We start from the raw sequence: 26721 nt of genomic DNA on the forward strand, positions 1-26721 counted from the left end.
GACCTGGTGCTCTCCCAGCGCAACCTGTTCATAGGTGCGGTTTTGGATACCACTGTGTGTCGGGCATGCCCTCCTCCTCAAAGGATTCGCGACATACAGGAAATGATTCCCTTATTTTTCAATGGAGCGGTTGTTCCAGTCCTGAAGGTCCTTCGTCTGCTCGGTCTGATGGCTTCCTGCATTCTGCTGGTCAACCATGCACGCTGGCACATGAGGGCACTCCAGTGGTGCCTCCGCAGGCAGTGGTATCAACACAACTGAGATCTCAGGGAGTCTGTGAGGATCTCAAGAGAAGCTGCTGCGGATCTGTCTTGGTGGGGCGTGGAAGGCAATCTGTCTCAAGGAAAGCCTTTTCAACTGCCTCAGTCGGTGGCCACAGTGATAACGGATGCGTCCACCCTAAGGTGGGGTGCTCATCTGGGAGATCTGGAGATCAAGGGTCTTTGGTCTCCAAAGGAAAGGTTGCTCCACATCAACCTTTTAGAATTGCTGGTGATTCATTTAGCGCTCAAGGCCTTCCTCCCTTCCCTTCGCGGTCAGTCGGTTCAGGTCCTGACAGACATCACGACCGCAATGTGGTATGTCAACAAGCAGGGAGGAGTGGGATCGCAGTGTCTCTGCAGAGAGGCTCTGCGTCTCTGGTCCTGGGTTCAGGACCATCAGATTTGTCTGATGGCAAATCATCTGGCCGGAGTTCTGAACGTGCGTGCAGACAGTCTCAGTCAGCAGTTCTCGGCTGATCACGAGTGGAGGCTTCATCCAGAAGTGGTTCGTCACGTCTTCCGGATGTGAGGAAATCTTCAGGTGGACCTGTTTGCCACTTACGAGAATGCTCACTGCCCATCTTTCTGCAGTCTCCAGTATCCGATGCAGGGAGCTTTGGGGGACGCGTTTCAGTTGAGTTGGGACTCAAGACTCCTTTACGTGTTTCCTCCCATACCCTTGATTCCTTGGGTTCTGAGGAAGATTCGCCAAGACCGGGCCGAGTCATTTTGATCGCCCCGGATTGGCCAGAAGGGCGTAGTACACAGATCTTCTCCACCTCTCCTTGTGCCCGCCGCTCCGTCTCCCTCTCAGGGCAGATCTCCTCTCTCAGATGGAGGGGCAGGTTCTACAGCCCCACCTCCAGACCTTACACCTTCATGCCTGGAGATTGAACAGAACAACCTGAATTCTTTTTCTCTCCCACATGATGTGGCGGATTTCATTTTATCGGCTAGGCGTGATTCCACCAAGTTTATCTACTCTTATAGATGGTCTAAATTTGTCTCGTTGTGGGGAGATGTCCATTGACCCTTTGAAGGCTTGATTGTCTGACATACTTCAGTTTGTTCTTTCTTTAGCTCAGCAAGGTTTTGCTGTGGCTACAGTCAAAGGTTATCTATTGGCATTGTCGGCATTCCTTTGCCTGCCAGACCAGCCATCCTTATTCAAATCACCCATTGTTTTAAGGTTTTTAAAGGGCCTTACAAGTACATTTCCTCCTACTCCTGTTATTGTACCTCAATGGGACTTGAATCTTGTGCTTACTTTCTTAATGGGTTCTCCATTTGAGCCCTTGCATAAGTGTCCCTTGAGGCTTTTATCTTTTAAAATGGTCTTCCTGATTGCGATTACCTCGGCAAGGAGGGTAAGTGAGCTTCAAGCTCTTAGTTCTAAGCCCCCATTCTTGACCATTCATGCTGAATGAATGGTTCTCAGGACCAGGGCTGCTTTTCTGCCTAAGGTGGTAACTCCCTTCCATCTAGGGCAGTCCATTACCCTCCCTACCTTCTATCCTCCCCCTCACCCTTCCAAGGAGGAGGAGAGACTTCACCGCTTGGACGCTAGGAGGGCGGTGAGCTTCTACTTGGATAGAACCAGAGAGTTCAGAGTGGATGACCAGCTCTTTCTGAGTTTTGTTGGAGCCAGAAGAGGCAAGGCGGTGCACAAGCGCACGCTGTCAAGATGGATTGTCTTGTGTATCAAGATATGCTACTCTCTGGCGGGTAAGGAACCTCCTGAAGGTTTAACAGCTCATTCTACTAGAGCATGGTCTGCTACATCTGCTTTGTCTAGGGGTGTACCTGTAGAGGACATTTGTAGAACTGCGACTTGGGCTTCCCTTCACACTTTCGCGAAGCATTACTGCTTGGATTCCGAAGTGAGGAGGGACGGCCACTTTGCGCGTTCTGTCCTCCAGGATTTTCTGGTGTAGGAGAGTGGACACCCTCCTCCGGGAGTGGAGACTGCTGTGGGACTCTATTCACAAGGTGAGGAATCCACTGGCAGATGTATCCATCAGAAGAACAAGTTACTTACCTTCGGTAACGCTTTTTCTGGTGGATACAGTATCTGCCTGTGGATTCCTCACTGGCCCACCTGCCTTCCCATTGTCCACTCTTCTATACATACCTGTATTAGTGTCATTGTTTTAATGTACATATTGTATTGTCAAAGGAAATGTATTATTATAATTGCTTTCCTGCATTGACTACACACTGTGTGTGTTATCTTGAAATATTTGGTACTGTGACAGTGACGTCAGCGTAGCCGCGCGCGAAGCTGTGTGTTCTGTGACATCGTCCACGGCGGCGTGAAGAGCTAAAAAAGAATTTCCGAATGTTGCTGACGCAGGGGGATATTTACAAGGTGAGGAATCCACAGGCAGATACTGTATCCACCAGAAAAAGCGTTACCGAAGGTAAGTAACTTGTTCATTCCAAGGTCTGAAGGATTATTCCTTGAACCAAGAAAGCTTTATCCATCCTTGGAATAAAGAAGCCTTTTAGATAAAATTACCAACCGAAGGTTTACATAATGCATAAGTTTGTATAGATGGAAAGACAATCAAACACACCGAAAACTAACAGTAAAAAGAGAAGCAAATCGCTTCTCAAAAATAAAAAGTGTTTCTTTTTTTAAAACAAGGCTAAATATCTTTTCTACCATATATATGGTCCAACTACTTCTAATAACGTGAAACACAAATTCCATACACTTATGTATACCTTGTATACATACATAAATAGACGGAACTGGAAAACCAGCTTCAAACTACCATACCATATAACACTGAAAAGGATATTGCACCCTCAACAAACACTGCAGGTGTCTTGGCACTAAGGTAATGCTGCCAAAAGTATCTTAATCAGTCGGTACCACCTAAAGAAAACATACCTGAAAATGAAACCCTTAGTCCACAGCCCATCTCCTCTATAGCTATCAGGTAGCTCCACCGGGCATCGGCCAAATAGCTAGGTCTCAATGGAAAAACATTTAAAGAGCATAGGGGATAAGATGAATGGAGCATAGAAGGGTAAAGGGGGATGGGTAAAGCGGTAGAAGGGAGAATGCGACGGAGAGACGAAGGAAAGTCTGCCCAAAGTCCGGCTGGGTAGGTGAAGGCCAAGGGGAAAGTCCACAGCCCAGCTCTTCTTTAGCTATCGGGTAGCTCCACCGGGCATCGGATATATATATATATATATATATGTCATGTGAACAAGGCTATCTCTAGCCGAAACGCGTCATGGCGGACTGGTGCTGGGCTTAGAATCTAAATAAACAAAATATTGCACCATCCTGGGTCTTGCTGGTTCCTGTTTGTTCGTGTGGTCTTATATGCTGTGCTTACGGACTCTTGGAACTTGACATACCTCATATATATATATATATATATATATATATATATATATATATATATATATATATATATATATCCTTCATATGGTCACACTATGATCTCTAAATGGCTGTGAGGTACAGAGAATAACATATTCACAATAGAGAAGGAACAAAGGTCTCAAAGAGACAGATAATATCAAACCTTTAGCCCTTTAACCTACAGTAGAAACATGGCAAACTGGAAGGAATAAACACCATACAAACGGAAAACATCAATAATAAATATGTTGCAATCTACAACGATTGATGAATAAACCTCCAGAATGGACGGAGGGAAAAACTCTCCAAAAGGAAGGAACTAAAAGCTGTGTATCAAGTAAGGCAGGAAGTTACCGAAAGAAAAACTTAATCCAAGAAACTGAATTTTCAGTGAAAAAACTGTACTGGTCCTGCATGAACAAAGACCCCAGGTAATCGTCTTCACATAAGAAAGACCCATACAATTTAATCTCGAGTGAGGATCCCCTCAGCAGACATAACCAAAACAAAACTCTACCACTGGTAGGCAAAAAACCCATGTAGGGTCTCCTAGAAAGACAACCGGTCATCGACCATAACAATATAACAGATAAGAACTGCAAAGACCGGAACACCACACCAGTTGACGTTGCACTGCACAAACGCATACCATACTACAATTTTGAGTCAAATCATATACTAGGAGATGTCTTTTGAACAGAAACGTCTCCTCTACTAAGATGGAAGAAAGAAACAGGGCTATGGGTCTGTACTACTACGTCTGTCCCTAAAGCTATGCAAAGCAGCATCTGCTGGGGCATGAAACAAATTAATTGCATGTCAATTAAAACTGACTGGACTGCCTCTGAAAATCCAGTAGCATGAAGCCATGCTCGCCGGCGCACCGCCACACCGCCACAGAAGACGCCATTGCTCGAGCAATCGAATCAGTGGTGTCCATTCCCCACCTAATGATTAACCTTACCATCCACCCGAAATCAGTTGATTCAAATCGTTCCCATTAGCCTATGGAAACAATGGCAATAGTTACGCCAACAAATCCCTTAATTTGTATGACAAACGTCCTAGAATGCAAGTCATATTAACGGAACATAACGCTGCACAAGAGTCTTGCTTTCGGCAATCTTTGTCAATTGGAATAGGAGGAACACTATCCACATCGTGGGAAGCTCAAGTGTCCTGAACCACAAAACTGTGGTGTGTAGGTTGGCGGAGAATGCAAACAGGAGCATCCGGGGCAGGGCCATGCTTGTGGGCAATAGTATGGTCAACAAACGCACCAGTAGCAGGCTTAGGACAATGCCCCTAGTGAAATATATAGTGCTTCACAAAAGGCACTGGCTCAACCCCTGACTGATCGGGATGAAGAACCTCAATGAGGAGGGGCTGTAGATTACTCCACCAAAGGCAGAGTCAAATGTAAAATATCCGCCAAAGAAGAACTGGCCTCTGAGACAAAGACAGGAGGAGATAGAAGGCTAGAAGCAGGGTAATACCCTAACCTGCATGATTCACCTAGCTCCAAGATCCAGCTATCCATCATAGGAGGTGCATTCACAGGTTGCACCAAAGAAACCTCTTCCTCATTTCCTTCCATCAAATCCTGAATTATTGGATCCGCAAACGTCATCGATCAGCAGCGTCACGACGTCTGAAACAAAATTGGAAGGGCGACGGTCAATGCTGATGGCGTTGTGTACAGAATTATTCAAAGGGATGCCGATACCTCTAGACTCTGCAGGGTCGTGCACAAACTCTAGGTTGGAATCTTCCAGCTCCACCAAAACGTTTTCCTGAGGAAACACCAACATTGCTCTGCAGTCAGTCAGCTCCACAGGTGTGAGCCCTGAAGGACTGTGCACCGGTGTTCCCGAGGGCCTGACTGCAACCGCGGACGAATCTGTTGGTGAAGTCGCAGTCACTGTACCCATCACCTCCTTGGGGCCCGGAGGGACTCCAGAGGAAGGTGAGGGTCCAAAGATGACAAGGAGAGCATCCTAATACTCTTTCATCTGGGCCCTAGCCGCCTCCTCCAGGAAAGGAAGGGAGGTGCAGGAACCACCTAAAAGCACATTGCAAGACTAAGCAGTCCCAAAAAAACATGACTTTGATCACTTATGACAACGCTTATCTTGAGACATGAACAGGACTCTTGGATCACGGACGTTGTTCACAGGATGTTAAGCGACTCTCACATGGACCAGTTTCTGGAGCGGTTCTGTGGCCTAACTGCAGACTGTGAAGTCGACCGCTTAGGAGTACAGAAAGTCTGGAAAAACATGCAGTTAAGAGCTTCATTCATCGCTCCCGCAGCGCCTTCGTTTTCAATGTTGGCAGGTATCACACTCTTCGGTGTTGTGGTGCTCACCCAAGCAACACATGCATATAGCATGAGAATCCGTACCATACATCTGCTGAGCACAATACCCACAGGATTTAAATCCAGAAGGCATAGAGCGCTCTGGCACAGTTTCAGATGAAAGAATTGTTACAGCAGGCCGAAAAACAGCCAGAGATACGCTTCTCTGGATCCTATGTTACAGCGCGGAAAAGAATAAACTGATGCCCGTTCACCAGAGGGGACTTGTATGCTCCACTGACGTCACAAATGGCGTAGACGTCCTCATTGAGCTGTACGACGTTGTCCCCCAACCGCGCAAAAGTACTGCTGAAAAATTTCCGGATCGAGTCTGATGCCTGGCGAGAATTCAAAAGTTAAGGAATCTGCAGTTAGCTATCCCCATCAGATCATGAAGACAGTTTCCCTCATAGCGACCATGTCAGTTTGTTACATTAGTGAGTTATAATCATTATCTTTCCATCAACTGTATATCACCTTTTTTTCCCAGACAAACTAGTGCCGAGAATTAATGCAGCGCTTCTCCTAAAAGTTGTGATGCCTTTTCATATCAGGGAGTCTAAACCCTGCAGGCAATATTTGAAAAGAGGCTTCATCGTTGGGACCCAAAGAGAGCCCTTGAGCTTTATATCAATGTCACCATGGATCATCAGGTGGACGACAAGCCCTTAGTGAGGTTCTCTGGGACAAAGAAGAGCAAAGCAAGTAGAAACAAACCAGCTCTAGATGGATTGTGCATTGCATCAAGGTCTTCTTTGGATTGGGTAAGAGACAACCTCTGGCAGGTGTACAGGCTCATTCAACCGCAACCAATGCTCCTACCACCGCACTCTATCTGGGAATACCGGTCTTGGACATCTGTCAGGCTGTTACGTGGGCATCAGTTCACATATTCACAAAGTACTACTCTCTGGAGAGCCAGGTCCAGTGGAAGTGACATCCGGCAGAACTTTTTATTCTGAGCCATTCCACAGACCCACCACCTCGGAAGGTACTGCTTTGTTATCTAACCACAAGGTGATCAATCTGTGGTCAGCAGTATCCATCAGAAAAACAAGTTTCCTACCTTCTGTGATGATTTTTCTGGTGGATACACTACCTAACTACACTTGACTCTCAAGGTAACAAAGGTGACCATTCAAAGGCTTCTCCGGGAGATAATGGGAGTTACCAACTGACAGTATCCACCCAGTGATGGTCTTTTATGAAAAAAGAAAATACTTTAATATCATGCCAATACTATATACTACACAGTTTGATGAGTTCTAACAGTGAGGTGTTACACTGTCCCCCACCTAACTGGTAATTGCTCTCCCAGCTGTTATGGTCAAGGTCCTGCTAATACTAACCACAACCGTCTACAGGCATGATTGGGCTTAGGTGCAGTGTTTTCACTGGCATAATGAACAACTCGAGTCAATGTCCCTTTTTCAGATAATTTCCAGTTGGCATGTTGAGCACACCACTGCACCGTTTCCTTGTACAGGCAAAGCTCTACTTTTTACCTGCTGGCTGCTTGTGGTAGTTCAGGCTGTGCAACGGGCACAGTTTGCTCTGCCTCCCTCGTGGCTCGACTCTTCTCTCACGGGGGAACTGCAGCAACCTCACTCAGGATAAGATTTATGGAGTAGTCCTGGGAAGGTGGGCCTGTGGAACCACCCAGCAGCGGCAGCCCTCCTAGTTGGCTGTGATCAAGCACTCAGCTGTGGCAGTTTTGGCCTACGGACCAAGTTCCCCTCTTTAGGGGCATTTACAGCCTCCCAGCTGATCAGGTTTCTCATCTGGTAGCAGTACCAGCTTTTTCTGCCCATGGCGTACTGTCAGGCTTCACATGTTTACGTGCTCTGGTACAATCTCTCATTCATGCCATGTGCTGAGAGACTGGGGGTTCCCATTATAGCACGGATCACTTCTTGATCTCTGTCTTCTGCCGTCTCCTTTATCTGGAGCTCCTCATGCTAGAAATATGCTGAACTTCTCCTCCTGGGCAGGCTCTCCTGCAGAACTAGGTTCGCTTCTTCCCTCTCTGAGCAGTCAGGCTTCTAGGCGGACCCTCAGATCCTCCAAGGAAAGTGTTGAGTTTTAGTTATATTCTCTCAACTCTAGTAAGACTGACAAGCCCTTGTTGCATAGTAGTCCTTAGAGTAATCTAAGGAGCACCCCTTCCATAGGACTGGAACAAATAGATGTGGTTTTGGATTACACATTTATAGATTTTCCAGGTAGGGTCCAGGATCAGAACTATTTTGTTTTGGTTCTCTTTCAAATTTCTTTTTCATGCTCTTCTCCAGACACGGTCTTTGTTTAAAGTAATGAGCGTCAGAGCAGCTAGCAATGAGGCTGGCTCCAAGCAACACAATGGACACAGTGTACTGTAACTCATCTATACATGACTGTTTTCAGCCATCCTGAAGTAGCAATAAAAGGTAGACAAAAGTGCATGACACCCCTAGCAGCATCCCCACCGTGTACAGAAACTACAGTCCGACCCTTCACCCATATAATCCCGTAGTGATCACGAAGAAGTAATTTGCAGTCCTTTGCTAATAATTTAACTTTTTGGAATTTCTATAGTGAGTTCTGCCCGCATTCTTCTCAGTTCATTGTCTTGATCTCCACCCTCCTACCACAAGTATGCAGGCAATTTCTTTCCACTGTCTGGCCAAGCAGTCCTCCTCATCCTCCATCTTGTGCCATGATCACCCGGGGATTTCCTAAATGGATCCCACTGGCCCCAGCATTCAGACTCACAGAAGACAGGGACCTACAAACCATTCATGTGCTACACATGCACTGGATACACACATGTTTGCCATACATATGGGACATCCATGCAAAGTTCTTGGTTTCATTTCATAATTGAACTAAGTGAGGGACAATAGGCTACTCTCAAACTGACACCTGAAAACCGTCTGGGTACACTGGATTCCAAAACACACTACCACATAGTGTGATATACCAAGCACATAGACAGTAGTCCACCTCCTACTATGAGGGCACTTATGGGTCATAGGACAGGTCCTAGACCTAACATTGACACGGACAGACCAAAACCTCTGCCTAAATGCTAGATTAGCGTAAAGAAAGTCAGAGTACTAGTTCCCTTACAATCAGGCACTCAAAGATAGGGGTAAACACCTGTTAATCGTGCAGGGGGCATTAGAGTCCTAACAGCATCTGTCAAGTCACTCATGATAATGTTTGATAATTGCAGTAATGTAGTATTGGTGAATGAGATAGCCGTAAAGGCAATGGGTTGTGAAATAACATGCCAAATCTTTTCCACCTTTGCGTTGCAGTTAGTAGGTAGACTAACTGGCTCCCTGCAAACTTTTACAAGCAAATTTTAGCATTCTGTGGTTGAACATCCCAGATGAGATATAGGCTTAACTTTTCTATATTGCAAAGCATTTGTCGTGTAAACTCAAATGTCTGGTAGTGAATTAACTCTCAAAATATTTTCTGGGCCTCAAAGATCCCGGCAGTTAGTGTCCTCCATCAAACATGCTCTGTCCAACACATTTGCTGGAGTGAGTCACGGTTATTGTCGAACAATGCTGGTTTTGTCAGATCAGTTTTTGAACTCTCTTCAAGGTGATTTTTGATCCAGTTGAGACTGTTCTCATTGCGGCTTTGGATAATTGCTGCATGTTGGTAGATAGATTAGGACGGATGAGCTATCAAAACCATGTCACAAACTCTATCAGATACGATTTGTAGAAATCTTGAACATAAATGATTGCTTTGAATGTGATTGCTTTCTTTTGAAGTCTTGGGTACAGACAGCTTTAGCTGTAGGCTGTTGAAAGACCTATTGTGTACTGTACTGATACTTAGAAATGGCCTTCGGCCAATCCATTGCTCATCATTGATTGGCTTTCTTGTCAAGCTCTTTTCCTTACTTATTCAATTGATTTCCTTCATCTTCTCTGGCTTGTCTCTCCCCTGGAGGATAGCAGTTTTATCATGTTTCTGATGGGATGTCTTCTATCATTCCACTGCTTACAATCAGGGAGCTACTTTTTTTATTTTTCTTTCAGACCCCCATCGGAATGCATTCTTTCCCTCTCTCTCCCTTGTGTCCTTGTTATGTTTTAAATTTTTGCCCCCTCTTTCCACTGTCACTGTTGCTTCACCCCCGGTTCCTCAATTGCTCTGCAACCCCTCCATGCTCCTTAAAGTTGCTCACACTAATGTTTCACTTAATGTCGCTTTCACTCTGCCCCACTTTCTCCATTGTTCTCCCACCCTCAATGTATCATTGCTTTTTCTCTGCCCATTAGTTCCTCCATTGCCCTGCTACCTCTCCCTGCTCTTCCTTTGATTTGGTTTTCCCCTACCAGTTCCTTTGTTGCTCTGCCACTCCTCCCTGTTCGTTGTATTCCAATACCACCAGCTTCTTGCTTTTACTACCCCACCACTGCCCACTATGTACTTTATTCTTGTTTTTGGTGAGTTTCTACTACTGGGCCACTCTCCTTTACAAAACAGTAACCCTGTGATTAGAAACATAATTTGATTTAATGTCCGAAAATGGCTGTTTATTGGTCATCTTAGAAAGGTAAATGAAAGTTTTTTTTTAAAAAAAAGCTAAAATTGCCACCTATGCATTATGATTTGTATTCATGCTTTGTTACATTATGATACATGTACTAGCGGCCATCTTGGAATGCTTTTCTTTCAGGAAATGAATTTCAAAATGGACGGCCTCCTTCAACAGGTTACGAACAGGTTTTAATCAATAAAAGAAAATATTCCAGGAAGGATATCGATGTACCTGTATGCAACACTCTGCCGACCATCTCTATTTTTCACTATGCTTTACAAACAAGCCAGTAGCTTATCACTCAACACGGTAAAGGCAAGACATATTGGTTCACCACTTCTTTTTTTAAATTCTAAATAGGGTCATCAATTCTCCTTTCTTAATTTGTTTTCTGAATGACCTGTCATGACAAAGGCAGACAATTCATTCCTTCAAGCTATATTATCCACTTGCACTGTGTTCCACTCATTCAAAACTTGCCAGGATCTCTGTCTTTCTTTATGGTCAACAAGTTGGTTGTGCATTTTCCATAAAGGCAGCACAGCTGTGGATTTTCATCCCTCCATGTAACTGAGGGCCACCTCTAGTTCCAGAAGGGTTCATAGTAATGCCCTTTCCTTTCGGTCGTGCCAGTAGAATGATAACATTAATTAAGTGGAGTGTCTGCACCATGAGGAGAGCACTTAAAGAAGCATCATAACATGCAGTGAATCTAAATAGTATTCATTTACGTAATCTTTGGTTACCTGAAAAACTTTCATGGCTCCGGCACTCGCAATCATATACTGTAACTGCAATAATCCATGATTACTTTGGGCTGTACTTTACCTAAAGCATTTAGATCTAGAAGCTGTAATTACCCTATATCCTTTGATTCCTGGTGCTGTCTGTAAATATACCACCCACTTACATCTACTTAAAAAAAATAAGTTGCTGAGTTTTGTTATAAATTAAAATATTGCATATTGTCATGTTATTGATGTCTTACCAAGCACACTACCAGTTGAAGGGTCTCTTGGTGATGAAAGTTCAGTTAAAACAGCAATGAGCATATGATAATTATTTTAAATGTTGACAGAAGAAAGAGTTTTTCAGTTCCTTCCTAAAGTGCAAATAGGAGATGTTTCTAGGTTCAGGGGCATAGTATTCCACATTGAGGAGGCAAGAAACCAAAAGACACAGCCTCCCCAAGCATTATGGAGGAACAAAGTGATCTTGACAGGAAGTGTCTGATAAACAGTTACCAATGAATCTAGGGACTGTGCTGAAAATGCAATGGTGAACAAAGCACAGTGCCTTGAAGGTGGCACATGCCTTAATGGGAAGTCAATCCAGAGCTTTCAGGCTCCAAGTGGGCTTAAGAACCGGGGTATTGCTAACACCAAGTGAGGAGCTTGATTTTGGATGGACTAGAGGCAGTCAAGCAAGGATGATGTAATGCCTAAATAGATGCCAATAAAATAGTTGAGTGGAGTCAATAAATGTCATCTAGCTGTAGAAGGCTGCAAGGGAGAGTAGGAATAACTTTCCTCAGAAGGTGCAGGAAGAAGGAAATGCATTGAACTGATTGACCATCAGTAAGGAAGCTTTGTATTTAACACCAAGAGCTAACTGTGTCTGATGGTTTAGGGTAAAGGCTAAAGAGAAGGGTTTCCAGAAAGTGGTATTTTCTCCAGTGATTGAAATCTCGGTTTTCTCTGTGGGTCTCAATCCTCCCCCGGCTAACGAAAGACGGTGTTAATAAGGAAAGATCATCAGAGTTGAGATTACTCTATCTGAACCAAAGTTGTTTTGCCAGTTTATGAGTGCAGATAAAGACTGTCAACAAACAAGTGCTGCAAATGGCCGAATGTAAATGTTTTTGTACTTGTATAGCGCACAGCTACCCGCAGTGGGTTTCCCGGCGCTTGTACGAATACCGCAAGGGAACCCTTCCTGGCTTTCCCTGTGAAGTGTCCACTCCTGGGCACCCCCATGGTGCAGACCAGGCATCCCTCGCGCTGTGGGGGCCGTTGTGGAGACTAAGCAAGCTATTGCCCAGAGTCGCAGCGCAGGACCCATGATCAGAATAGGCACTGAGGCGAGAATAACCGGTCAGGGGAATTAATGAGCCCGAGACCCGCCAAGGCGGGAATCGAACCCTGGTCCCTAGCCCCTAGCCAGAGCTCTGCATCGTGGTCTGCCTGCTCTAACCGTTGAGCCACACTTCTCCACGAATGTCCAGGTTAAACAAGTATGGCGATATAGCAGCGTACTGAGGCACCCTGCAGCTAGAAATGCTAGCTGGAGAAGTAAATGAACCAAAGGCTGTTCTTTGAATTCTGCTAGCAAGATATAAAACAAATCAGTTCAAGACTGTACCTTAGCTATCTACATCAAGGAGCACGTTGATATCAAGCTTATGGCCAGCACTCACAAATTCTGCTCAGAGGTCAACTAAAATAGCAGCATTTATACTACTGACAGCAGATAAGCGCAATATTAAGTAGACATAATAGGGAACATTGATGACATTAATAAAGTCAATCAACACAATAATGAAATACTAGCAGATATACACGTTTTGAGAGTAATCTCATCCACTTGAATTTGGGTCTGTTTTCCTACTTTTCGTCGCACCAGGAGTTGTAATTCCACTGCTGCCCTAGGTTCAGGTAATGGCCTAGAGGCTCATTGATGTAGGACCTGAGCTGGAAGCAAGCATATCGCTGATAAATTTGATCTTCATGTTTACCTAAAGGACCTCTAAACTGTGAGGTCAGTCTAGCCAAGATTAACTAAGATTGTCTGTTAAGTTTTGAAGTAAGAGATACAGAAAGTACGAGTACAGATGACTCCTGTTAACATAGGCCTTTCTATTCATTCTGGATCTGCTTGCTTGTAAACCCAATCTGTCCTTGATGACTGATGTTCATATGCAGCAATATGTCCTCCTGTCTAGCCTCTATCTGACAATCGAGGTCTGACTATTCTCATTTCCAGGTGCTGCAATCCCAATTTATCATTGGTCATTGCAGTTTACATGCTTGCTGTATGGTTACCAGAACTGGGAGATATAAACTGAGCCTATCTTGGATAGGTCTACAGGGCATATTAGCAACGCTTTGCGATAAATATCGCAAAGCGCGCTTAGCGAGTATTTTTACATCGCCGGCTATTGCTGGATTCCATCGCTGAGATAGCACGTCATTAGCAGCGGCTATCTCCACGGCGATGGAAAACCCAGCGATAGAGTTGAAAAGCGGGATTATCGCATGAATTACAGCGATAATGACCCAGCGTTAGGGGGGTGGTTGCTGATAGGCCATGGTGGTCTCAGCCACACAATCCACCCCACCATTGAGTTGAATGGACAAGTCAGGTTTTAAGCAGGTGTAAAAAACCTGTGATAACAGCGGTTAGCGCAACTTTCATCATCGCTAACCGGGTACCAGGATCGCATTGCTGATAGGTGTTAGGTGTGTTTGCGAGTGGATTCCTGTTGTTTTCGTGGGGCAAGCCTACTTTGCATGTCAGCGATATTTATTGCTGATGACATGCAAAGTGGCAAGGGAAACGGTCGCTGTAAGCCAGAAAGCTGTCGCTAACAGCTGTTAGCGACAGCTTGTTAATTGGGCGATAATAATATCGCCGCTTTAGCGGCAGAAAGTGCCGCTAAAGCGGCGTAAATGCCCTTGCTAATATGCCCCTGAATGTTTACCACAGGACTCTGAATCCCATAGCACTAAGCACAGATCATCCTTGAGGGAATAACTGTGCTTACAAGACAGACGGAATACTTACTTCTGTGTAATCTTAATGTGAATATATAAAATATTTCAGTTTTAAAAAGCAACCAAAGCAAAGCTTTTGAAAGTCTGTTGCAGGCTATGTTAGCCAAAGTTCATTTAATTTTTTCAAGAAGAAGCCAGTTTGAAAAACAGAAAGTCACTGATTAAATACAAGTGACACAAAAAGTGAAGGTCCAGAAGTTCGCAACAGGGCCCTAAATCCTATACCTCCAAGCCTTAGCCATCCGTGATGACCTGACTTACAAGTCTCAGATGGAATATTTACTTATTTGCAATCTTTATATATACACACACATCCAATTTAAACAAGCATTTGCAATGCAATAAGTCTCGCATTTGTTAAAGTTAGAGCTGTTGGCATTGAAAAAAACAATGTTTTTTACTTTCGTTTTTTATTTGCAGTAGAGTTATTATATTTGCATAGCACTATTGCCAATGATATAAAAAAGCAAAAGTAAAAAACATTGTCATTTTCAGCGACAACAGCTCTAACTTTAACAAATGAGAGATCTATTGCATTGGAAATGCAATTGGCCTAGCATTTGTTAGAGTTGGAGTTATTGGCATTATAAATGCCAATGCTTTTTACCTGGACATGTTGCAGGGTGCGGTACCATATGTGTCCAAAATAGGTCCCATGAGACCTCTTTTGGCCACATATAGTACTGTACCCTGCAAAGTTGGAATTAGTGGCATTATAAATTATAATGTTGCAGGCTTTAGTACCATCGGACCTCTTTTGGTCTCATATAGCACTGCACCCTGCAAAGTTGGAGTTATTGGCATTATACATGCCAATGTTTTTTACCTAGCCATGTTGCAAGATGCAGTACGGTATGTGGCCAAAAGAGGTCCTATGGGACCTCTTTTGGTCACATACAGTACTGCACCCAGCAGAAGATATGGTAAATCCACCCTACCCATAAAGCATTACATAGAAGACAGTACCACAAGTACATTCAAATAGCTTTGCCCATCTATACAATTAGTAGCTTTGAAATGTGACAAAAAAATTATTATATTAATTCCGGATTAGGTTGTAATCTGTGTGGAGCTGATGATGGGAACTTTATAGAAGGTCTCATATCAATGTGAGATGTGCTAGTGAGTAAAGTAACCACTCCCAGCCTTGTTTAGGACCAAGTGTGTTTCCTGCCTGAAGTCCTTCAAGAAAATAGTGCTCTGGGGTTGTAATCAAAAACCTAGGGAGTAACAACACATGTAACAGGACGTGTCTTCATGGGAGATTAGAGGAAGAGAGCAGGTGATTCTAAGGAGGGACTACCACGCCTATTAACCAATGAAAAGCCACCATTTACAAAGGACAGAAACGTGAGTCAATTAAAAAGATTAGCGGAAAGTTAACTTTTGTTTTATTTGCAGCGGAGTTATTATATTTGCATAGCACTATTCCCAATGATAAAAAACAAAGTAATTTTCAATGCCAACAGTCTTGCATTTGTTGGAGTTATTGGCATAAGAAATGCAAATGTGTTATCCTAATCATGTTGCAGTACCATATGTGGCCAAAAGAGGTCCCATGGGACCTCTTTTGGCCACAGATAATACTGCACCCTGCAAAGTTGGAGTCATTGGCATTATAAATACCTATGTTTTTTACATGACCATGTTGCAGGGCGCAGTACAGTATGTGGCAAAAAGAGGTCCCATGGGACCTCTTTTGGTCACATATGGTACTGCGCCCTGTAGAAGATATGGTAAATCCACCCTACCCATAATGCATTGCATGTAAGACAGTACCACAAGTACATCCAAAATGCAATATCCATATATACAAATAGTAGCTTTGAAATGTGACAAAAGAATTAGTATATTAATTCTGGATTAGGTTGTACTCTGTGTGGAGCTGATAAAGGGAACTTTATAGACGGTCTCATATAAATGTGAGATGTGCTAATGAGTAAAGTAACCACTGCCAGTCTAGTTTAAGAAAATAGTTCCTTGAGGCTGTAGTTAAAACCTACGGATTAACAACACATGTAACAGGGGGTGTCTTCATGTGAGGTTAGAAGAAGAGACAAGGCGGTTCAAAGGAGGAACTACTAAGCCTACTGACCAATGAAAAGCCGCCATTTACCAAGGACAGGAGCCAAGCGATACCTTAAATCAGAGATATTCACGGTTTTAATATGTAACACAAAAACTCTTACAAATCTTTTTTTTAATTTTAAAGGAAAAATGCGAGAAAGGAACAATTCAACCACATAGCCTCCAGCCTGAGAAGGCTGGAAAACTGGCACTGCTGCTTTATGGAAAGGGCATTCCACCAGTACCCTATTATGGCCCAGAGAGTGACTGCTCCCCTTTTTATGGAATTGAAGGAGTATGCTAGATAAATAGTGCATGTCTGTCTAATCTCCAGGGACATAGGGTGTGTGTTCACAAGTACAAAGAAGACTTCCCCTGAATGAGAAATAGGATTACAGGTAAGTAACCCCCTCCCCCCCTTTCTCCTCCTGGGATCCACAATAAATGGAGTAGCAAGCCAATTCCTATTAAAAAGGACAATTTGACAAAGAAAAAAAAAACTTTACTTTGCAGAGAGTTTTCCTAAGGATGTTTAGTTGGTCCCTCTTTTGGAAACGGTATCAGAACAATATTGTCTTGTAAAGGTATGAACTGACCTACAAGTGGCCATTTTACAGATATCATAAAGGGAAATAGTCGTTAGTGATGCAGCAGTAGCTGCTTTGCCCTTTGTAGAATGGGTTCTGGGCCCATTATAAACAAAAAGGCAATTAGACTTTCTAACCTCATCTTGCTGTAAATTCAAAACCCTCCTAAAGTCCAAAGAATTTCCTACGATTCAGGTCTACCTATTCACATGCAGACCTTTTAGCCCAGGTGACTTAGGTTTATGCTTTTATGTTTGTGACCTTGGGTCAAGAGCTGTATGCTCAAACTATTCCTACTGACCACAACACATATTTTCATTTCCATCCCACTTGACCCTTTTGCGGCAATCCCAATCGGTCTCTAGCATTGTATAACGCTCACGACCCATGTTTGTTAATTACCCTGTTGCCCACCAACCCCTTATTTATGATCTACGTATCCCTATTCCACTGGTCCTCGGATCAAGGGGCTGTAACCTTGCCTATCTTAGTTCAATTGTTTATCGACATAGGCTACTGAAACACTGTTCTTGCATTTCACAAGAACTGTATACCCAGCCTATTCCTAGAGAATACAGTAAACATTCCTCAACTGCCTCTTGCTCCTTTCTCTGCAAGCACAGCTGGCCACTCTCATTGTTTTGGAATTACATGTATTTAGTGCTCACGGCCCATGTTTGTCTTTTCACCTGCAGGCCCGATAACTGTAAGTCCACCTCACCTCTTATGACCTAAAAGTCCCGGGCCTTAGATCAAGTAGCTGTAGACCTAACCTATATTGGTTCATGTGTTTATCCACGTACCCTAAGGGCCTCAAGGATAGATGGGTCCTGCAGCTTCTGAAACTAAGTCTCCTAATTGAATTTGCAGACCTTTATTATCATTTATTTACAATTTAGGAAATTGGATCATATCACTTGTTGGCTGCTTCAAAGAGCTACTAAAGTGTGAGGCACTTTAAATGTGGGTGGCCAGGCGTTCCCATGGCACGATTTGCCATGGGAACGCCTTAATAATTGAAGGGTCGGACAAATGTATGTTTCCCTTTGTAAACCTTGATCGGGAGAGATAAAATATTCATTGCACTCTTGGTACATAAATACACACATGCATACACACACACCCCTTTCTGCAGGGTATTGGGATTGCAAAGTTGGACAGAGGGCAGCAGAAATGGCTGGGGAGGCATGGTTGGGCTAGTTTTGCAAATCAAAGGCTGAAAGGTTTTTCTGGTGTTCTCTAATGACTGTCTGTTTCTATTCGTAAACAGGCTCGGCTTCCAGTATTCTTGGCATTGCTACTCCTGTTTCTCCAGCTGTCCTGCCTGCCCTCAACCATCAGGGCCCTCCAAATAAAGCATTGGATCAAGCTGCAACCAGTGAGGTCAGTCTGGTGCACCGTACAGAAAAGGATGCCCAGGCCGGCAACTCACCCCAGCCCAGCCTGCCACAGAAGAACCCTCCGGATAGCCCCATTCTCTCCAACTTGGCCATGCCAAAATCCCTCAAGACACTCCAGGCAGCCATCACCAGTGGGGGGGGTGCTCCACCACTTGTGGGGGGGCAGTTTCTGCCATTCCCGCTGTCAGGAACGCCACCCATGTTTAGCCCCCAGGTCCAAGGGGCCTACTTCCAACAGCTGTATGGTATGAAGAAGGGCCTCTTCCCCATGAATCCAGTAATACCTCAAACCCTTATTGGCCTGCTGCCCAACTCTTTGACATCACCAGAGGAACCAAAGCCTCAAAAGCCCACTCCGCCGGCTCCCAGAGACCCACCACCTGAGGTGGAGGAGGCAACACAGACAAGTAGTGAAGATGTGCTGCTCCTGCAAGGCACTGGGGTCTCCACTGTGGACGTAGCACACAGATACCTATGTCGGCGGTGCAAGCAGGCATTTGACGACGAGGGACAGGCAGCAGCACACCAGGATGAGGCCTGCTTCCCACAAGGCGCTGCTCCACCACCCTTGCGGGTTCCAGTCTGTACCTACCACTGCCTGGCCTGTCAGGTGCTGGTGAGCGGCACCGAGGCCCTAGGCCAGCACCTACGCTCCAGTGCCCACAAACGGCATGCCCTCTGCCAAAATAACCCCACATTTGCCAAAGAGGAAGCAAACATACCTCATGCGGACCCCGGCCCGAACCCAGTGTCTACCTCTGTGCTCCTAGCTCTGTAGAACCATATATCTATCTCTGTAGCATTTCCTTCTCCTTTTCCGTTTCCATCTCCACCTCTTCTCCTGTGTTTGTATCTATAACCCAGTTTCTCTCTCTCTCCATCTTTCTTCCATTCTCTACCCTCTTTTCTCATTTATCTCCTCCGTCTCTTTTCCCTACTTCCCCACTATTAGTATCTCACGCACATTTTGGCTAGTTTCTTGTCTTTTATTTTTCTCCTTTGTCTCTCCTTCTGTTCTACTCTTCAGTTGTCTTTCAGGTACCCTTTCTCACCCATTGTTTTTTTTTTCACTATTCTTTTGTTTCTTGATTTTCATTGTCTCCTTTTATTCAGATGTCTACCTGGTCTCCTCATAGCATTGTTTTATTCCTTCATTTTGTCTCATTGTCAAATGTTTCCTCTTGCATTGCTTTCCTCTGTCACCCTCTATTTTCCTTTGTAACCCACTGGTATTTATTTCTCATCCTTTGTCTCTCACTCCTTTTGTAACCCTGTTTCGTTGTCTATTTCTGTGCCACTGCCCCTTTTCCTTTGTCTTGCCTCTCCTCCTCCTCCTGTCTTTTACACACACAAAGAAACCTGTTGTTCACTCTTTTAAGGAAACAATAGAAAGGCCAAAAAACCAAACTTCCCAAAGTATGTTGAGTCATTTAGACTTGTATCTCGGTGCCATACCCGAAAAAAATAACCCCCTCCTCAAAACTGCTTTAAGAAATAAAGAATGGAAACAAAGAACTCAAAAACACATAAAACCTAAAAAACAAAAGTATAATAACCAAACAAGAAAATCTTCCGGATTTCTGGACTACTGTGATGCTAATGGAAAAGAGAGAAAAAAGTAACTGTGGGGTGAGCCATACTAGAGGACATATTTTTTGGCTCTGTGTACTGGCACTCTCCTCATTCTGTTGAAACCCCCAGCGGCGAGCACTTCTTCCATAAAAGAAAAACAAAAAAAACAATAAGGGATTTTAAGCAAAAGATGAAAACATTAGATTCCTGGGATTGTTTTTCCATTTGATTTCTAAGTATGGTAAAAAGTGATGTCTGGCAAGTAATCCCTCTCATCCTGAGAAAGGCGGAGGGAATTTGTACCTTTAGAATGTGAGGCGGGTGCATGCCCATCCCCTTTATTGAGCTCATGCTTTAAGAAAGTTATTCTCTGACGCCAAGGCGGGACCACAAGGGTATGGTCGCTTCATCTACACGAGGAAGGGGAAAGCTGGAAGATTTTTTTAAAACATGTTTTCTGTCGAATCCAAAGCTTAGAGAGTTACACAAAAAAACATTTTAGAAGAAAAAAGTAAAAGGCAAAAAATATTTTTCCTAATACACAACCAAAAGAAGAAAACTCAAAGGAAATCCAAAAGGACGACAACGAAAACAGAAAAAAAACAAAGCTAAAGAAGGAACGATCCCGTTTGGTGTCAGAATGAAAGAAAACAGATGAAAAGTGGAGCCTGAAAACCTTAAAAAAAAAAAGAGACCTGAAAAAAACACCTCAAAGTACCCTACGGGATCTGTTTCTCTAACTAGTTTTGCGCTCGTATATAAATATATATATTGTTTATTGTTTTTGCCCCCTCAGTTTTTTACACTCAAAAAAAATTCTGACGGGGTGGGGTTTTTGAAAAGGATGTGATCTAGCATGGGGGGAGCCTTGGACAAACACCTCCCCTCATAAACTCTTGGACCCACCTTTGATGACTTGTATTTAAAAGAAAAAGGATAAAATGACAAAAAACTAACAAAAACTGGCGAAAAAACCAAAATGAAAATGTCAAAAAAGATATGGGTTCCCAGGGGAGGTACTCCACTCCTGCAACCCTTCCTACTAAAGCTTTTTTTTTCCTCTGCAGGGATGGTGGCGGCAGGCACAACGTGATCCTAACCGACTATTCCAAACCTGCAGCTTTTTATGTTAGGGCGGGAGGGAGGGAAGGATTCATGTTGCAAGTCATACTGCTGTGTTTTTTTTCATAGAATCCTGGTTGCTTTTGATGGCGCCTCTTTTTCCACACATCCTGGTACCCCCTGCACTTCCTTCTCATTTTTGTTCCAATCTCCCATAGTCTCTGCCATCTCTTTCTTCCTAACCTCCACCCTTTTTGTTTTCATGACTTTCAGGTTACATTCATCGTCTACTTGTTTGTTTTTAATATCCCTTCTTTACTTCAACTAGTTACCTCTAGTTCTCACTTTATTCTGCAACACCCCGGCCTCGATTCAGTCTGTTCCTCTTTTCTCTAGCCTCTGCTCCATCTTTTCCCCGTATCCCTCTTCATCACAAATCTCACTCACCCTCTGTCTTTTCCTGATCGCCCCCGCTGAGTTTTTTCCTCTTTGCTTGCACATTTGTCACTAATTGTGTGCGGCAGACGATGGGTTTCGCCTTGCACATCCTCTACTCTTCCCCCGCCCCAGTTTCCCATCAAGTCTCCCTCGCTACGCGCGCACACTACAAAAAGCAAAGCCTAAGGGAGCGGGTGCTGTGGGACAAGGAGGGTTGCTTGTCAATTAGACACGCATGTGCTGGTGTCTCTGCCAAATTACCCCGCACAAAAAAAAATCACCTTTATGTATGTTGTTGAATCTTAAAACTGTACAATATTTATTTGATTAGTATATCTTGGAAAAGCAAGGAAGCATAGGGAAGCTGTGTATCATAAATACTTCTGGGACCTACAGGGCCAGTTATATACAGCCCTCTGCCATTGGCTGTTTTAAGATGCATACAATCTACTTTCGGTGGGCTTACATTAGTGTGTCCTTTGGCCCTAGTGGTAAAATGGTGTACGCTATAATCAGGGTGCTAAACGACCACGTCTCTACACCTCATTCTTTTGCATAGAAGGTGAAGCCCCTGTCCCCAGTCGAATTCCTAGACCGATTTCTAATTCCCACATACATAGACCAACTGTACCAATCAAAGTTGTGTGCATATATTCCACATCGTACATAGAAACTATATTAATTGTCCCCACCAGATGAAGGCATAGGTCTTTCCAAACTACTTCTAATTTATATAAATGGTGTCCCAGTATATGAGTTTTTGAGATGATCTTAGCCCCACCTGTACACACAGAACATATCCTATGTCTCCTCTAGATATACTGAGAGTCAGTGGCAGCTCTTTACCGTACAAAATGTTGCTTCCCCCTTGGAAAATAGCTAAACCTATTCCATCTGTTCCCCAAACACATAACACGTGTTGACTTGGGGGAAGGGTTGAGCATATGAAAGCCCCTTTACATAAAAAAGACTGTATTTCACCACCCCCACCCGTAACCGTTGCACGAAGACTTAGACAGGTTATGTAATGAACCCCTATGTTGACCAAAAGATATGTTCATCTAAGCTCTTTCTAAACTTTGGCATATCAGTACCCCTTCCCCTAAACAGAATATGAACCATTATCCCTACTGATGTAGGACATGGACCTACCAAAGCAGCGTTTGCCCATATGAAGAATGCACTGCATTGTAGCTGCTGCATAATTGTCTACTATATCTCATTACTAATACGCAGATTCCCACATTCTACAACTATCCCCCAAAACCACATTCATAACGTATTCCTTGTTCGGTCTACTATACCTATTTCCCATCTTATACAAAAACACCCCCTTCCAACCCCCAAATATTCGCAGCACATGGGCCTTGTCCCTGTTGGCCTGCCTTTACATTTTAAGTTCACTGCAATAGACGAAGGCGGCTGATATAGATAAAAGATTGACACAACAAAAGCCTAACTTATTACAGCCAGTCCCATTATACTGAGTAATGTGGCTCAGCACCCTTCGGTGATGGGTGGAACTCCTCCCGGGTCAGTCTGTGTTCAAAACAGAACATTGCTTCTTCTGCCTTTGGATCAATGACTAACCCGATCTCATGTCCAAATCTCAAATATGGGCAAATAAGAATAATAATTCCTATTTGTAAAGCACGAACATATCACCCTTCATGGTTTCAAGGTGCTGGGGGCCGTCAGGGAGATTAAGTGAGCTATTGCCCAGAGTCACATGATGCTGAGCTGCTGCCATGGATTGAACCATGAGCCCCACGCTCTGGAGTCAACTGCTCTGGCCACTGTGCCACACCTCTCCCTCTACTGTCTGCTCATACTAGACAAAGGTTCAACCTTGCACATATCTTAACAATATAAAGAAAATAGCGTTCCTGATGACAAAGGCTGAGTGAGCCGTTCAGAGCCTTTCCCATTATACAGATTACTTTAAACAGCCTCTGTGTGGCAGAGGTGTGCCCTGTAGCGTTCTCTCAAAGTATAAAGGAAACTCTAGCCACCTTTTTAGACAGTGGCACTGCACAAAAACTTCAAAAACTCCCAGCCCGTATAATATTTGTTCAGAATTGTCATTGAGCCTCCGAATCCTGTACCTCTCCACCCCCTCACATTTTAGCTCAGAGTTCTAACAATGGGGCATAAGGGTAAAATCTATTATTGTGCATGTTATATGCATATTTCCTATGGTTACTCCTATTTACAACATACTTGTACCTGGCAGTAACATGTAACACTGAATATAGGGAGTGAACTCAGTTGGTACTTAACTCTTAATTGTTGCCAGTCTTAAAATATGAACAAAAATGATTTTCCCTCGTTTGCTGACCAGAGCCGACATCTAAATTATGCCTGTATTCCCCACCCAAGTTTAGAAAGGGCATAGTTTATAACAGACCTTGCAGATTATACAGCACTTAGGTCCCAGCTCCCACTGAAAAAATGGAGCCTATCAATCCTCATCCAGAGGACACATAGTGTCCCTGGCCTAGCCGGTCTTAAACTTTCACAGCATTTAGAATACGGGGCCCAGCTCTTATTTGGAGAAGGCTAGTCTCACTCCCTGCTATTTTAAGCAATTTGATGTTTTTATTGTATCTAGATCGTTACCGGGTAAAGGCAGAACCTAGCTCCTGTAAGGATATGGACCCAATTGTCCTAATAGAGCCTACCCACACCCAAGTCTTCCTTCATCGAGCACGACTCCCCTCACTTAAGAATTCCTAATTCATTATATCATTTCTACTCGCCAAGTATCTCTGTAATACCTTCCCATGAACCTTTATTTTCTCCTTGCTTTTCTGTTCCTATGTAAAGAGAAATAATCCCTGTTTTACTTTGTTGCATGTTTAAGAGGAAGAAGCTGTATGTGTCGCTCAGAATGACTTGTGTATAAAGGTTTAAAATGGAAAAAACTACAAACCAAAAGAAAAGTGCTAATCGGTGTCTGTTTGTAATCGTGTGCCAGAATTCAAATAACACTGCAAAGGATGAATACAGTTTGTTGTAATTGCTAGGGAAAATAGGAAGTATAGCGCAGGATTAAGTGTATCACTGAAGATTAAGGAAACTTTAATATGAATGTTCATGGGGAGGATGTTGCTGAAATATTAACTGCACCAGAATATGCATATTTGCTGTGTAGAGAAGTGTGTCATAAGTTGAATACCAAAAGAGAGTTGGAGCACTTTAACATAAATATCACAATGTAGAATGATGCTGAAATATATATTTCCGATGGATACTTTTGGCTGCAGGTACCTCACCTTTCTGAATATTCTCCAGGTGTCAGACTGGAATCCAGAAACTTAAAAGCAGTTTTCCTGTGCACTGGTAGGTGGAATTGTACAGCCCCATGCTGACACTGTTCCCCTCCAGAAGTGACATCAGTCCTTTTCTTTCCGTGCCTCCGGACGTAGATCAGTAGCTTTTTCCTGGTCTTTTGACCAAGCACTTTTTTCAAAATTATCCAGTGGGCAAGGGAAAATGTAAACTCCTAATACAACAGGGTTTCAAAAGTGTAAGGACTGTTGCAAACCGATGTCTCTTGCAGACCTTCACAAAGTCTGTTTATGGTGCCTGGGGTCAGATCATAACTCCAAGGCCTGCGACTTCGCTCATATGAACCCAAAGGCAATATGGAACCATGAGGCTAACACCCCCAAACACAAGACAACTCCATACCGCAACTGGTCGAAGTCAATAATGAGGTACTGTTTCTGCTCCCAAAATCGTTCCGCAGCAGATAGTCGTCAAGGTTTAAGTCTTCAATCAATCAGAGTACTTGTAGAGCGCGCTACTTACCCGTGAGGGTACCAAAGGGGGGGGGGTGCTGCTACAGCTCGAAGATCCAGGCCTTGAGGTGTCTTCTAAGGGGTGAGTAGGTCTTGGGTCTGCCGTATGTGGCGAGGGAGGGTGTTCCAGGTCTTGGCGGCGAGGTAGGAGAAGGATCTGCCGCCGGAGGTTGCTCTTTGGATGCGGGGGACAGCGGCGAGGCTGGCGGGTGGGGGTGTGGAAGTGGAAGCTGAGACTGCTGTTCAGGTAGGCTGGTCCGGCGTTGTGGAGTGCTTTGTGTGCGTGGGTGAGTAGCTTGAAGGTGATCCTCTTGTCGACGGGGAGCCAGTGTAGGTCTCTCAGGTGGGGGGTGATGTGGCTGCGGCGGGGGACGTTGACGATCAGTCGGGCGGAGGCATTTTGGATGCGTTGTAGTCGTTGTAGGTATTTGGCTGGGATTCCTGCGTAGAGTGTGCTGCCGTAGTCCAGTCTGCTGCTGCCGAGGACCTGTGTCACCGTTCTTCTTGTTTCGGTCGGGATCCACTTGTAAATCCTGCGGACCATGCGGAGGGTGTTGTAGCAGGAGGAGGAGAAGGCGTTGACCTGCTTAGACATGGAGAGGGAGGAGTCGAGGATGAATCCTAGATTGCGTGCATGGTCGGTGGGTGTTGGTGCTGTTCCCAGTGTGGTCGGCCACCAGGAGTCGTCCCAGGCTGAGGGGGTGGATCCGAGGATGAGGACCTCCGTCTTGTCCGAGTTCAGCTTCAGACGGCTGCTCCTCATCCAGTCGGCGACAGCCCTTATTCCCTCGTGGAGGTTGGTTTTGGCGGTGTGTGGGTCCTTGGTGAGGGAGAGGATGAGCTGGGTGTCGTCGGTGTAGAAGATGATGTTGAGCTCGTGATGGCGGGCCACTAGTGCGAGGGGGGCCATGTAGACGTTGACTTCCTGTGACTTTGTTTCTTGGACTCACCCAAAGTGGGTATTGGCCCCTTACCACCACTCTTGGATTGTAGAGCAGTGCAAAGTCATGAACATGCCTATTGGTCTCTCCCCTGATCCCATTTGAAGCCAATTCCAAGTTTGGTACTGTCACACTTTGAATTTCCAGGTCTGTCAGCGACGTCACAGCAAGTAGAGGCCTTGCTGTGTATACTCAGCACTTTACTGATTCCCTCTGGAACGTCTTTGGGCCCCAGGGGACTCGAGCCAAGACTTCTGCAGGCGATTACGCCCTAGGTGCTGTTTACTCCCCATGGGCCCCTATCAGGTACAGCTCTTGCTCCAATGCTGACTTCAGTTACAGTGCCAACCCCTAAGGCGGTTTCTTTGGTATCAATGCCAATACCGTCAATGTTCGAGGAGGGTGGGCAGCCTATAGTGGTATCAGACTCCTAGCAGATTCCACTACGCTCTCAAGTGAAATGGTACCCAACTCCGGCTGGCATGCAGCCTTGGGCAAACCCTCAAATTCCTATAGTTTGCCTTTACCACA

The 26721-nt window shown here is 44.4% G+C and overlaps 1 protein-coding gene across 1 annotated transcript in view; it reads left to right on the forward strand.

The window, feature by feature from the left end:
- ZFHX2 (zinc finger homeobox 2) overlaps window positions 1-24395 on the forward strand; it is a 527257-nt gene extending 502862 nt beyond the window's left edge. Inside the window, exons 10-12 of the mRNA XM_078640613.1 lie at window positions 10686-10836; window positions 17670-17680; window positions 18245-24395. Coding sequence (XP_078496739.1) covers window positions 10686-10836; window positions 17670-17680; window positions 18245-19152 — 1070 coding nt within the window. The 3' untranslated portion in view covers window positions 19153-24395. The remainder of the gene's footprint in view (window positions 1-10685; window positions 10837-17669; window positions 17681-18244) is intronic.
- Window positions 24396-26721: the final 2326 nt, after the last annotated feature.

Source organism: Lissotriton helveticus, chromosome 5_1 (assembly GCF_964261635.1).
Source record: "Lissotriton helveticus chromosome 5_1, aLisHel1.1, whole genome shotgun sequence".
Taxonomy (NCBI): domain Eukaryota; kingdom Metazoa; phylum Chordata; class Amphibia; order Caudata; family Salamandridae; genus Lissotriton; species Lissotriton helveticus.